The sequence below is a fragment of the Notothenia rossii genome, assembly GCF_949606895.1.
Source record: "Notothenia rossii genome assembly, chromosome: 8".
In the NCBI taxonomy this organism is placed as follows: Eukaryota; Metazoa; Chordata; class Actinopteri; order Perciformes; family Nototheniidae; genus Notothenia; species Notothenia rossii.
In genome coordinates, this window is record NC_136906.1 from 44,879,737 (window position 1) to 44,892,731 (window position 12,995).

General features: G+C 42.8%; 1 protein-coding gene across 7 annotated transcripts; it reads right to left on the bottom strand.

Annotated features, from left to right (window-relative positions):
- Positions 1-4,394: 4,394 nt before the first annotated feature.
- On the bottom strand, positions 4,395-10,113 carry LOC307016683 (uncharacterized protein). Of its 7 annotated transcripts, none has more exons than XM_079645914.1 (4): positions 8,867-10,113; positions 8,155-8,344; positions 7,742-7,800; positions 4,395-5,122 (listed from the first exon to the last, which is right to left on the bottom strand). In XM_079645914.1, exon 1 carries the CDS (start codon positions 9,963-9,965, stop codon positions 8,973-8,975), a length of 993 nt encoding a protein of 330 aa, XP_079502040.1. In that variant the 5' UTR covers positions 9,966-10,113; the 3' UTR covers positions 4,395-5,122; positions 7,742-7,800; positions 8,155-8,344; positions 8,867-8,972. The 7 variants fall into 7 exon arrangements, with proteins under 7 accessions (XP_079502040.1, XP_079502038.1, XP_079502042.1 ...); XM_079645912.1 differs by having other exon boundaries at positions 8,150-8,344; XM_079645916.1 differs by lacking the exon at positions 7,742-7,800.
- Positions 10,114-12,995: the final 2,882 nt, after the last annotated feature.

Here is a 12,995-nt window from a genome sequence, read left to right on the forward strand (position 1 = left end):
GAGTTTTACAACATGTTTACGGCTACAGGGAGACACATGAAAGACTTACCTCTGTGTATCGACCGAGAGGATTTCGAACAAGGATACTCGTTATTCGTATTTAATCTCACTGTAGGGGAAGATGCTGACGCATTGTCCCCTATTACAAGCGGTAGTTTAAGACTGGAAATGAGATTTCGAGTACCGCTAACACAGACTACCACTTTAATCGTATATTCTTGTTTTAATTCGATTCTGGAGATTAATTCAAAACGTCAAGTGTTGGTAGATTATTACTAAGAAGATATTACACCATGAATAATCATCAATTGGATAGTCTGCTACGTCATATGGTGGGAGACTCTTTTGGTGGGGTGTGGGCGTCAGATCAGCTACCCCGAGTAAAACAATAATTAGATACCCTGTATACATGATTGTAAATACCCACCCCTCCCATATGCCGGGAGAACACTGGCTAGCAGTGAGCTTAGAGGAGGACGATATGGGGACTTTTTTTGATTCTTTTGGCTTTCCTCCCGATTTTAGTCATTACCCCAAAAGCATCCTCCAATTTCTAGAAAAACAATGTAAAACTATTTTACACCACAATCAACAGCTTCAGAATGTCATGTCTACAGCCTGTGGTCAGCATTGTGTTTTCTACCTATGTAAAAGAGCGTCTGGGTTGTCTTACGAAAATGTGTTGTCTCTGTATCAAGATGATGTGATAAAAAATGATGCTGCTGTAACTAACTTTGTGAAAAAATACCAACGGTGTGAGAGACGTCATAAAGACACTCATTTTAACCACAGTGTTTGCTCTCTACAAATGTTTAAAGATTGTTACAAAATGTAGAAAATACAAATAAAAAGGTCTGAAGACAAAATTATTCAGGTAACTCTGTCTTTTATTGAAAACAAAAATAGAATACAACTTTATGGGGTAAAATGTAACCAGCTGGGGCTTATTTTTCTATCTTTCCTTATTCTTTTCTTCTTAAGAGGGGCACCCTGAGGTTCTTCCGCATCTGCGGTGTCTAGGGTTCCTGACACCTCACGGCTGAGGGTCGTTGGAGATGACTTATTATTTCCTCTTCTTCTTCTTCTTTTGGCCATATTTTCTCCATTTAGGTCACCCTCTTTGACTACACGATATTGTTCACGAGCGTGTTGGTTTTGAAAAGCTGATAAAGGAATGTTGAGCTCATACATACTATTTTAAAAAAAAAACAGCCTTTAGGCTCCTGGACATTTGTTTTATACGAGGACGACAGATGTCTAAATAAATCTAACATGTGTGAACCTTTTACAGCTGTAGCCTACCCTTTTCTACAAATTCCCCCGTGGGGGTCCATCCATCTGTACTCGTGACTAATTTATTCATAATGTACTCTGCATTCTTACGGTAACGCTTAGGGAGGTGTTGAAGTACCTCGTTCTTTATTTTATCATTGGACATGTCATCCTTTTCTTCTCCTTTTACCAACCCCGTGTCTTCGGGTAGAGTTAAAGCAATATGTCGTTCCTCCTTCCCGTCTTGTTTGAGTAAGGTGAGATATCGCTGCAGCAAGCCGTTGTATTTTCTTATTTTTTCATAAGAGGGTCCTGTTTCGTTTAACACCGCTCTCATTTTTTCATCCAGAGCATCTTCGGCAGTGCGTCTCATTGTTTCCTTACTATGGGGGTTAGTTACACCCGCCTGATTGAGTTGATTAAACTGGTGAGGTGATAACAAAAACATCTTTTGACTCATGATCGAATGAGTCCTCCTAAAAGCTGCGCTAAAATGGGAATCACAGCACCTAGCAGAGGCAGAAGAAAGCCTCCAGATGGATTTCTTAAGGCCTTAAATTTAGTTTTAAAGTTGGCCTTTTTATTGGCCAAGAGTTTGATAATCTTCTTTTGTTTTTTCAGTTTGTTATAGGCTACTGAGCGCCAGATAGTGGAATGTTAGCCTTTAGAAGATTTAAAGACAGCTCACATAGTGATTGAAGAAAATCCGTGGAGCAGTTCCTTGCGCTTCGAGGGCTTCGCGTTAAAAAAGGCCTTCAGCATCGGCATGTTTCATTTTAAACGGGCTGAGATACTGTTTCAAGTTTTCGGTTTTGGTACATAAACAACTAACCACTGGTTAGGTAGTGCTCCCGATCTAAGTCTGTAGATGTCTGGACAGCTGGGGGTCATGTCTACGATTAAATAACCGTGAGGTTCTTTGGTGGCGTCTTCAAAACTCTGTAGGAAAAATGATTTATTGCCAGGGTATATTTGCTGAGCAAGTATGTTCATCTGCAATCTGTCTCGGGCGTTTTTAAACAAGACCATGTAATTAGTATTCAAACTAATGGTACGACTATTTTTCCCCTGATGAAAAACATTCTGTGTAAGCATCATAACACTCATATTCCTGTGATGACGGTATTGGGTGAAAAGTCTGACTACTTCCGGATGCTCGGAGGCCTGAAATATAACATCGTCCAATATAATCAAATGACTCTGATTAGGAGGAAATAGAAATTCGTCTTCAAATGATTCAGGCAGACCTTTGATGAATTTCATATTTTTATTATTTTCCTGCAGTTCTGCATACATGGGCTGGAAAGAAGTATAAATCCACACAATATTTTGAGGCTGTACATCCATCACATGAATACAATTTTGCAATACATTCTTGACAAAAAAGGTTTTTCCACACCCACTGGGACCAACTACTAAACAAGAAAAAGGAACACGTAGTCTGGGCTCAAAATCAATTTGGCTGGGTGAAAACATTTTTGTCTCTTCTTATTATTTCTCAATACCCAAAAGGCAAAGTATTTCCTCCGTCTAGCAGACGTCTCTTATCAAACACAACTCAGAACTTTTTGGTGAATGACACATTTCTCAAAACGAAACCCTCTTTATTCCGTACAATGTTGTGTTGCGGAGCCTCAATTACCCTCCCCCTCCCAGATCTGTTAGACTGTCAAAGTTCACTCGTTCACAACATTCGTGCGTTTGTGTGATCCCTTTCACTCTCATCACAACCTTTTTCTGATTTTTGGTTTGGTAAGCATAACTTTTAGGGCCTGCTGAAACAAACTCTTCAATCGTGTCGCCCCCCAGTTCATCTGTCAGATCCCCCAGATAAACCCCCATGGGCAGTGGAGTCTCCCCCTGTCTCGTCACATAGATTATACTATCTGTGTCGTAGTAGAAAACTCTGTGCTGAAATTTCTCCAATTCACTGTATAGTTTCAGTCTGGCATACGCTGTGGTGAATGCTGCAATGAATATGTTATCTACCTTGTTGGGAGGAGAATAGCAATTTTATCCGTAACACCACTGAACAAGAGCCGTCCTGTCGTTGAGGAATGAGAAATACTTAACCTTATGTTTAGCTGAAAACAAGAGGTTAAGAAATTCTTCTGTTTTGGTCACAATCTTAGTCTGAGTCAGATTGCTTCTCTGGGCAAATTTACCCCAGAAACTGTTGAGACATAGTTTTGACACTTGTCTTTTGGCTGGATTTGATTTGATTTTATCTGCATCCAGCAAGATCCCCTGATTAGCATGGTAGTCTGTCACATACTTTTTTCTGCTCTCATCATCTGTGGCCTCTGAAGGATAACCTGATGCTTCTTGTTTGCCCTTCAAAAATGTGTGTATATAGTCTACAAAAATGCTGTCGCTTTTGTTCTCAAAATGCCACACCTCTGTGATTTGAGTCAGATTGTACCCCATATCCAGGGCTTTGTTGAATTCTGTGGTCACCCAAACTCCTGTTAATGCTCTTTCCTCTTTGCTGTGCATGCAGGGCCCTTGTTGAATTCTCTGACTTTCTCTACATTTACTTGTTTACCCGTTTCAATCTGTACAGCTCTATGGAGTTTATCAACGCCCCCTAAACTCCCTGGATTAGACGGAGTGTAATACACCCTTCGCATGACACGTTTCTCAGACATGTTCCCCGTTACAGCGCCAGTGAGGTAATGAGTACAACAGTTTTTCTTACAACGCATTTTATTGATTTGGCACATATATCAAAAAACATTTTCTCCAAACAGAGAATAAAAAAACATTTTAAAAACACAAACGGGATTGTTAGGAATAATAATCAAAGTGTTTTTATTGATTTTTGTATACAAACACACATCCAGTACAACACAAAATAACAAGACTCAAAATACACATCACATACTCACCTAAATACAGGTCTAAACTAAAGGAACAATAACAAGACAGGCATTCTTAGGTTAAAATGCATAAATAAACAACAATGTCCGACAGAAGAAAAAAAAATAAAAATAAAAAAAAATAAAAAAAAAAATAAAATAAAAATAAAATAAATAAATAAATAAATAAATAAATAAATAAAATAAAAAAATAAAAAATAAAAAAATAAAAAATAAAAAAAATAAAAAAAATAAAGGAGGGGTGAGGGGGTGGGGGGGGGTGCTGCCAGTTATGTTGAAGCAGATGAAAGCTCCCGTTCAAGATGGGCGATAAAAGGCTGCCAGACCTTATAAAACTTCTTAGTGTTGCCCTGCAATGTAAATCTAAGGTGCTCCAATTTAAGATGTGTCATTACCTCCTCTATCCATCGTTTATGAGATGGTGGTGTTGTCTTTATCCAGTTAAATAAAATCAACCTCCTGGCCAACAATAACGAGAATGCCATTGCTTTCTTCTGAGCAGTTGTTAGTCCTGCTTCCTCTGGTGCCACACCAAAGATGGCTGTCAGAGGGCCAGGCTCTATATTTTTATTATAAATAGATGAGAAGGCTGTAAAGATTTTGGTCCAAAAATCTTTCAGCCTGGGACAAGACCAGAACATGTGGCATAAATTAGCTGGCACCTGTTTACATCTAGGGCAAGTCGGATCAGTCCCCTGGTAGATTCTTGCCAGTTTGTCCCTTGAGAAATGAAGTCTGTGTAACACTTTAAACTGTATTAATCCATGTCTAACACATATGGAAGAAGAATGTATTAGATCCACTGCCCTACCCCAGTCCACCTCTGATATGTCCAACTCCAATTCCTCCTCCCATTTCCTTTTTATGAGATCAAGGGATGGGGAAGCCACCCTCTGGATATTGACATAAATCCTGGAAACCACCCCTTTAAAGGTCGGGTTCGTATCCAATAGCTCATCAATCCATCCACTCTGTGGGAGAACGAGGGATGAAGAGAATGTTTTTTTAACAAATTCTCGAACCTGAAAAAATCTGAGGTAATTAGTCTTTGAGGAAATGCCATACTCCTTCTCCAGTTGAGCAGCCGACATAAATATCCCATCTTTAAAAAGATTTCTAACACATTCCACCCCAGCTCTATGCCATTCTCTAAACGCTGCTCCCCCAAGGGCCGGGGTAAACAAATGATTGCCATAAACGGGAGCAGATAGGAGGGCGTTTCTGTTTTTAAAATGTGTTCTGAACTGGATCCATATCTTAATAGAATCATGTACAACAGGGTTATTAGTGTAAAGGTGTTTGCTTAAAGGCAGAGGAGCACAGACCAGGGAGCGCAGGGACACTGGGCTAGATGCATATCTTTCCATATGTACCCACACTGGGGTTTCATCATCGTCTAGCTGCGAGACCCAAAACAACAACTTATGTATATTGGCGGCCCAATAATAGTGCATATAATTTGGTAGAGCCAGGCCTCCCTCTTCCCTCTGTCTCTCAAGGAACTCTCTTCTTATCCGGGGGACCGTTTTATTCCAGATGAAGGTGGATGTACATTTATTCAGTTCCTTAAAAAATGATTTAGGAATGAAAGCCGGAATCGTCTGAAACAAATAAAGGAACCGTGGCATTATATTCATTTTAACAGAATTTATCTTCCCTGCTAATGATAGGGGGAGAGTTGACCATCGTTCCATGTCTAATTTTGCCTTATCCAGTGTTATCTTAAAGTTATGATTAAATAGATCTTTGTATTTACTTGTTACATTAATACCTAAGTAGGTAAACTTATCTTTATGTGTTGTGAAAGGATAGGCCTGAAATGACAGTCTCCTCGCCTGCTTATTAATTGGGAAAAGGACACTTTTCTCTAGATTAATTTTGTACCCTGAGACCTTCCCGAAGCCGTCAATAATATCCAGAGCCACTGGGATGCTTATGATAGGGTTTGACAGGAAAAGGAGGAGGTCATCAGCGTATAGCGAAAGCTTATGGCTTTGCATCCGCCTGCGTATTCCCCCAAGTCCAACAGCACTCCTCAGCATTATTGCAAGGGGCTCAATTGCCATATCAAAGAGCAGGGGTGACAAAGGGCACCCCTGCCTTGTTCCCCGAAACAGGGGAAATAATTCAGATATCACATTGTTCGTTCTTACCATAGCCTGGGGGCTTGCATATATTATCTGTATCCATGAAAGGAATTTAGGACCAAATCCAAACTTCTCGAGAGCCGTGAACAGGTAAAAATACTCTATTCTATCAAAGGCTTTGTGAGCATCTAGGGATAATACAATCTCAGGCTCAATGTTGTCATCCCCAGTGTATATCACGTTGAAAAGGCGACGGAGATTACTGGAGAGTTGTCTACCAGCCACGAACCCTGTCTGATCAGGATGTATTATCCCACTTGCCACAGGCTCAATCCTAGCTGCCAGTACTTTGGTCAATATCTTATAGTCACAACCAAGTAAACTCACTGGGCGGTACGATTCGCATTTAAGCGGATCTTTATTCTTCTTAAGGAGCACGGAGATCATAGCCTGTGACATTGTTTGAGGTAAAGTATTCTTTTCAAGGGCCTCTTCATATACTTTACAGAGTAGGGGTACAAGTTTAGGCGCAAATGTCTTATAAAATTCACTTGGGAACCCATTTGGGCCCGGCGCTTTACCCGTCTTCATATTCCGAATTGCCTTCTCTATCTCCCTCGTAGTCAGAGGTCCCTCTAATCTATCCCTTTCTGCCCTCTTTATGGATGGCATTTCTAGATTCTCAAAGAAGTTCTTCACTCGCTCGTTGTCATTTATTTCTGAGGTATACAGATCCTTATAAAAAGACTTAAATTGGTTGTTAATACCTTTCTGATCAATAATTTTGTTACCTTGATTATCACCTATCTCCACTATCATGCCAGCAGCCGCTGATTGCTTCAGCTGGTGGCTCAGGAGCTTACCCGCACGCTCACCATGCTCATAGAGATCCTGTCTGGACCTAAGATATAGATCCACCTCGCGTTGATTCGTTAAGACATCATATTCAGTTTGTAGCAAGATCCGCTTTCTATGTAGCTCCTCAGAGGGAGCTGTAGAGTTTACCAGGTCGACTTCTTTTATTGCCCTAGTTAATTCTGTAATACGTTTCATCTTTCTCCTCCTGTCACCAGCATTAAATGAAATTATTTGCCCTCGTATATACGCTTTTAAGGATTCCCACAAAATGCCACTACTTATGTCAGGGGTATCATTAAGCTCTAAGAAAAAGTCTATTTGCGAATTTATGAATTTGGTAAAATCGTCATCTGCCAATAGCCTGTTATTAAGACACCACATTCTCTGAGGTGGCGTGTTTTCAGGAAAGTGAAGTCTCAATATGACTGGGCTGTGGTCGGATATTACAATACCAGAGTATTCTATATGCATTACCATAGAGGTCAGTTTATTATCTAATAAGAAGTAATCAATTCTAGTAAATGTCCGATGTGGTGGAGAGTAAAAAGAGTACTGCCTGGAGGTTGGATTTACGAATCTCCATGGATCAAACATACCATATACCTCGCAAAAAGAATTAATGCATTGTGCTGAATTACTTAATACCTTGGATGTTGGGCTAGAGCGGTCCAGAGTTGAATCGAGGACACAGTTTAAGTCACCTCCTAGAATCAGATTATGGGTATCCAAATTAGGTAATAATGAAAATAGGTCCTTAAAAAATTGAACATTATCCCAATTGGGAGCATATAAATTTGCCAACACCACCGGGATGTTGAACAGTTTTCCAACCACAATAATATACCGGCCATGCTTATCTCTTATAGTGGTTGTTTCTATAAATTGTACATTCCTGTGTATAAGGATGGCCACTCCCCGGCTCTTACCATTGAAGTTTGAATGATAGACCTGAGTAAATCCCCCCCTACAGAGCTTAAGGTGGTCCTTATTCAACAAATGTGTCTCCTGTAAATAAACTATCCCTACGCCCTGGTCTCTCAAATGTGAAAATACCTTACTCCGTTTCGCTGGCTTATTGATCGCCCTCACGTTCCAGCTCATCAGTTTTGTGTCCATTCTGCTTGGATCCATGATTGGTGACATATCAGGAGACTGTAGCCCAATGTCACCATTGCACCCCTATGGTACCCATTATCCGGATAGCACCTTGAAGTCTTGGCAGCAAAAGAAAAAGAAAAAAGAGGGGGACTGGGAAGGAAGGGGGGGGGGGGGGGGATCACCCACACAGATACAATCAACATATAACACATAACATATATAATCATAAATACAATGCTCTTCAGCGAGCACTGCTGTGTCCAACCGGTCCACCATCTCCTGCACATCGAGCTAACCGTGTGCGGCTCCGTGTATTTCACATTATCAGAATCATAACATCACCCTTTTGACTCAATCCCCTAATGGGAAAAGAAAAACAAACGAGGGAGGGGGGGGCTCGAACAATGAGACCCTGAATAAGGCACAGTAATGAAATAAAAATAAACAGTAATACCATAGAAGGTATGCAACAGTGGCAGCGAGGATCAATAGTCCCTTAAACCTTGAATAGCGTACAACAGTAATATGAGGGAGGGCAACAGTAGCTCCCAAAAAGAATTAGGTTTATAAAAATATGCTTTGAATAACTACTGGAGTCCAGGTCTCCTAACTACACACAGTAACAACACAGCCCTGAATAACTACTGGAGGCCAGCTCCATAAGGTACAAACCATATATATGCTGGCGGCCAGGTCCCCGATCCCCCCACAGCAACAACGGAGCTCTGAATAACGACTGGAGGTCGGTCCTTAGCCGGAATCAAGGCAGTCCATTGTTTCACCCGGGGCTCAGTTCCTTTCTGATATAATCCACAGCGTTTTTCGGGTTCTCAAAGGTCTTTGTTTGTCCTCCTTCTGGCGTGATCACCAGGGTTGCCGGGTATCGCAACCCGAATCTGACCCCCGTGCAGGACCGCAGGAGGCCTCTCGCTTCTCTGAAGGCCGTCCTCTTGTTGTTTACCTCCTGGGTGAAGTCTGGGAAGATGTGAATGTTTCCGCTCCGACCCTCGGGTGTTCTCTCCATTTCCCTCGCCTTCCTCAGTATCTCCTCTTTCTCTGTGTAGTAATGGCACCTCACTACGAAGGCTCTCGGTGGTCCTACATTCCCGTCTCGCCTCGCTCCGAGGGCCCGGTGTGCTAGGTCCAGCGTCGGTGTTGCTGCTAGTCCCAACTTTTCCTCCAGTAAACCAGCCATAAACTCTGACGGCTTCTTGCCTGCCTCGGCTCCTTCTCTGACCCCCACGACCCGGATGTTATTACGCCGTGAGCGTGCCTCGAGGTCTTCATTTCGTCCCTTCTGCTTCAGCAGCTCCTTCTCCATTTCTTTCAGTCTCGTCTCCATGTCTGTTAAAGCGTCAGATTGTTCATTTAACGTTGCATCCACCTCTTTTCCCCGTTCGTTCATCCTGTTTGCCAGACTGCTAGTTTTATCACCAATCAGCTTCACCTCTCCCCGCAGCATCTCAAACCGGGCCTCGGCGCTCTCCTCCAAACTCTTAGTCCACTTTTGCATCTCGGCCATCATTTCTCTTCTTCCCTTTTCTATTTCTTCTTTATACCTTGTGATCTCGGTCTTTGTCTCTTCTCTGTATTTAGTTATTCCGTCGTTGGCTTTTTTAATCTCCGACATCATGTCCTTAGCCCACGGAGGTATTTCAGCGTAAGCACGTAGTGGACTAGCTGCGTCACTGCTAGCTGAGGAGGCCCTGTTGGTGCTGCTGCCCGCCATGCGTTGTCTCTCTCGCCCCGCTCGGGCCGAACGAGAAGTCATCTTCGGTCCCAAACTGCACCAAAAATTCACCTCTCAGCTCCCAAAACCAAACGTTATGCGTCCAACCCTCCCAGTTGATAGAAATGTGTCGATGTTAAAAATTATTGACTACTTTTACACGGAGCTCCCGCACGCACGTCTTCACACGGCAAAGAACATCCGGGGGGGGGGGGGTATAATAAATACAGATAAAATAAAAAAACATACTTTTACGAAAAAACGATCAAACTCTTCCTATTGCTGCCAAGAGTCCCAGGCTGCTGTTATGTTCTTTGTCTGGGTCTCGTCGAGCCGTTTGTAAAACTTGTCGATTTTAGCCTCAAATAGTCTTGTGTTTCTGAGATTGTGCAGAATCGCCTCAGCAGCTCCAAAGACTCTCCTCGCCGACACATGAAGGTGGTCCTGGTGTAGAGCGTCCCGAATGGCTGGAATGAAACGAACGGTCCACAGTCTCTTTACGTTTCGGTCGGAAACAAACACTCATGTTGAATTTGACTGGGATGGTCGACTTGACATCCGTAACATTTCTCCTTTCTGTACAGATGTAGCACCCTGTCCAGCAGATGAACCACTACAGCTTTTACCGTATTCAGGAACGAAGCCGTCCTAGCACCTTCTGCAGCATCACCCTCTGGAGCATAAGGAAAGCATGGCGATTCAATGCCTGCTACCGGGGAGTGTGAAGAAGCTGTTGATTCCCCTGGAGACACGGATGGAGTAGATGGAGGTTGATCCATATCCAGCCAACCAGTAACATCAATGGCAGCAACACCATAGTCGATATAGGGTTTCCAGATTGTTGGAGATGATGGGGGTCCTCCAGGCGTTTGTTCCAGGCTGCAACTCGCGGTTAGAGACTTGTTTTTTCTCAGATCCATGGTTAGTGTTCAGTGAATGTCTTTGAGCGGTCCTTACTTTTAAATGATCTGGGGAGGGGGGTGGGACTTGTTATGCTGAGTGGGAGGAGGAGTCATCTGCAAAGATGAGAGTCTTTTTCACCAGTATAATGTCCATCGATGTCTGACTCTGTTTAAAAAGTTCTTTAAGCTTTGTAGATTTCTCATCAATCATTTTCAGCCAAGCATTCAGAGGCACCCGCAAGGATGTTTGAAAAACCCCGCATGTAGAGTTGAAATACTCCAAAACAAAATCATCAGAGGGGTCCTTCCCCTGCGTCAGCAAACGGCTTGCGCGGTAATACCATCGCCCAGATGGTCCGCTTTTAGTTTCCCAGACGGTGCTTGTCAGGACTCTTTTCACTTCTGGCGGCGGGGGGATATTTCCTTCTTCTTCCTCCACATTGAGGGGTAACGGTGAAAACTCTTCTTTGATCTCGCTTTTTGTTTGCGTTTCTTTGCTTTTTTGTTGCAAATATCTTGTACACCACTGGTTTCACAGTATTTTCTTGATGCACTACTTCTTCCGATACAATGGTTGCGTGGAGATCTCTGGAAGACACCAGAGTTAACACAGCCCAATCTGTTGAGGTCAACGTCGCTTTAACACTGTGGGGTCCATACGTTTCTCCATTCTTCAGATTGTAGAAATGCAGTTCATTCGCCATATAGTTGAATACGTACCCCCAAACATGTTCATTTTCCAGAAGCCATTTCTCTTCAAGATCTTCGACCGGAGGTGTTTGAACCAGGCACAGATACTGCATCCGTTTCTTGATTGGCGCTCCGGACGGATGGCGGTAAGTTGTCACAGGCGTCTCGCTGGTTAAACCCATATCGAGGCGTCTCTTGGCCATTTTTTCTCTTTGGAAAGATGACTTGATGATTGGAAATGACTGGCTTTTTATCTGCACGGGGTTCTTTTTTTTTTTTTATCTCACTCCACCCCCTCGGTCTTCTGACATCATATAATTGGGGCGGACCCTTCTGTCATTTTTATGCATACTAATGTGATGGAAGCGGCATTTTGTTTTAATAGACTTGGGGGCGGGCCCACCTGTCACTATTTATGCATACTAATGTGATTGAAACATTTTTTATTATACACCATAAGTCGCAACAGTGGGGGCTTTTCACACCTGTGAATACACATCACCCCCCTCCTATCGACGGATCTCACACCTACTTGGGATATCACACCTACTTGGGATCTCACACCTCGAACAAAGGGAGGCGGGACTTAGCTCATTTGCATAATAGGGAGGTGTGACCTGTCACTTTTTATGCATACTAATGAGACGAAAGCAGGATGAATAATACTACTTACGTTGTTGGTGGTACCTGATTGGCACAGGCAGAATGCTCTCAATTGCTACGGCTAATTGCGTGTCTTACAGCGGAGCCTACGTAGCAGCCAACACAGAAGCATTAACGGTCTGCGAATGTCAATTAGCCCGCACCTTTCAGCTAGTAACACAGAGAATTTCAAAAAAAAGGAAGATTGATGTTGAAGGGAGGCTATTTCAAGAGAGGTGGGAGATAGAATACTTCTTTACTGAGCTTAAAGAGAGGACTGTGTGTCTTATTTGCAATGAAACCAAAGCCGTGTTCAAAGAATATAATTTGCGTCGTCATTTTGAGACGGCCCACCAGCAGCAATATGCCACCATGGACAGGGAACAGAGGCTTCAGAAAGTCACGGAGCTCAAAAAAGGCAGGCAACAACAGCTAAATATGTTTCATAGGGCCAAATCTTTAACAGATGGAGCTGTAAAGGCAAGTTTCATCATAGAAGATAAAGCAAAATAATTTGTAAACTACTCAATTGCTATGGATGAAAGTACGGATATATGAGACACGGCTCAGCTGGCGATTTACATCCGCGGAGTGGATGCGCAGTTGTCTGTTACTATGAGGAGCTTTTGGACTTAAAACCGATGCACGGAACAACCACCGGCCAGGATATTTTCAAAAAGGTGGATGAGTGCATCAGTGGTACCGGTGTTGTGTGGGCAAAGGTGTGGACTGGTAGCAAAGGTGCGAGAGAAGATGAAGGAGACGGGAGGAGAGCTGACTGCTTACCACTGCATTATTCATCAGGAGGCCCTGTGTGGAAAAGTGCTAGGTATGGAAC

Bases quoted from the DNA above. Each gene is read 5' to 3' on its own strand.
- LOC307016683 (XM_079645916.1), bottom strand. From the start codon at position 9,965: ATGACTTCTCGTTCGGCCCGAGCGGGGCGAGAGAGACAACGCATGGCG.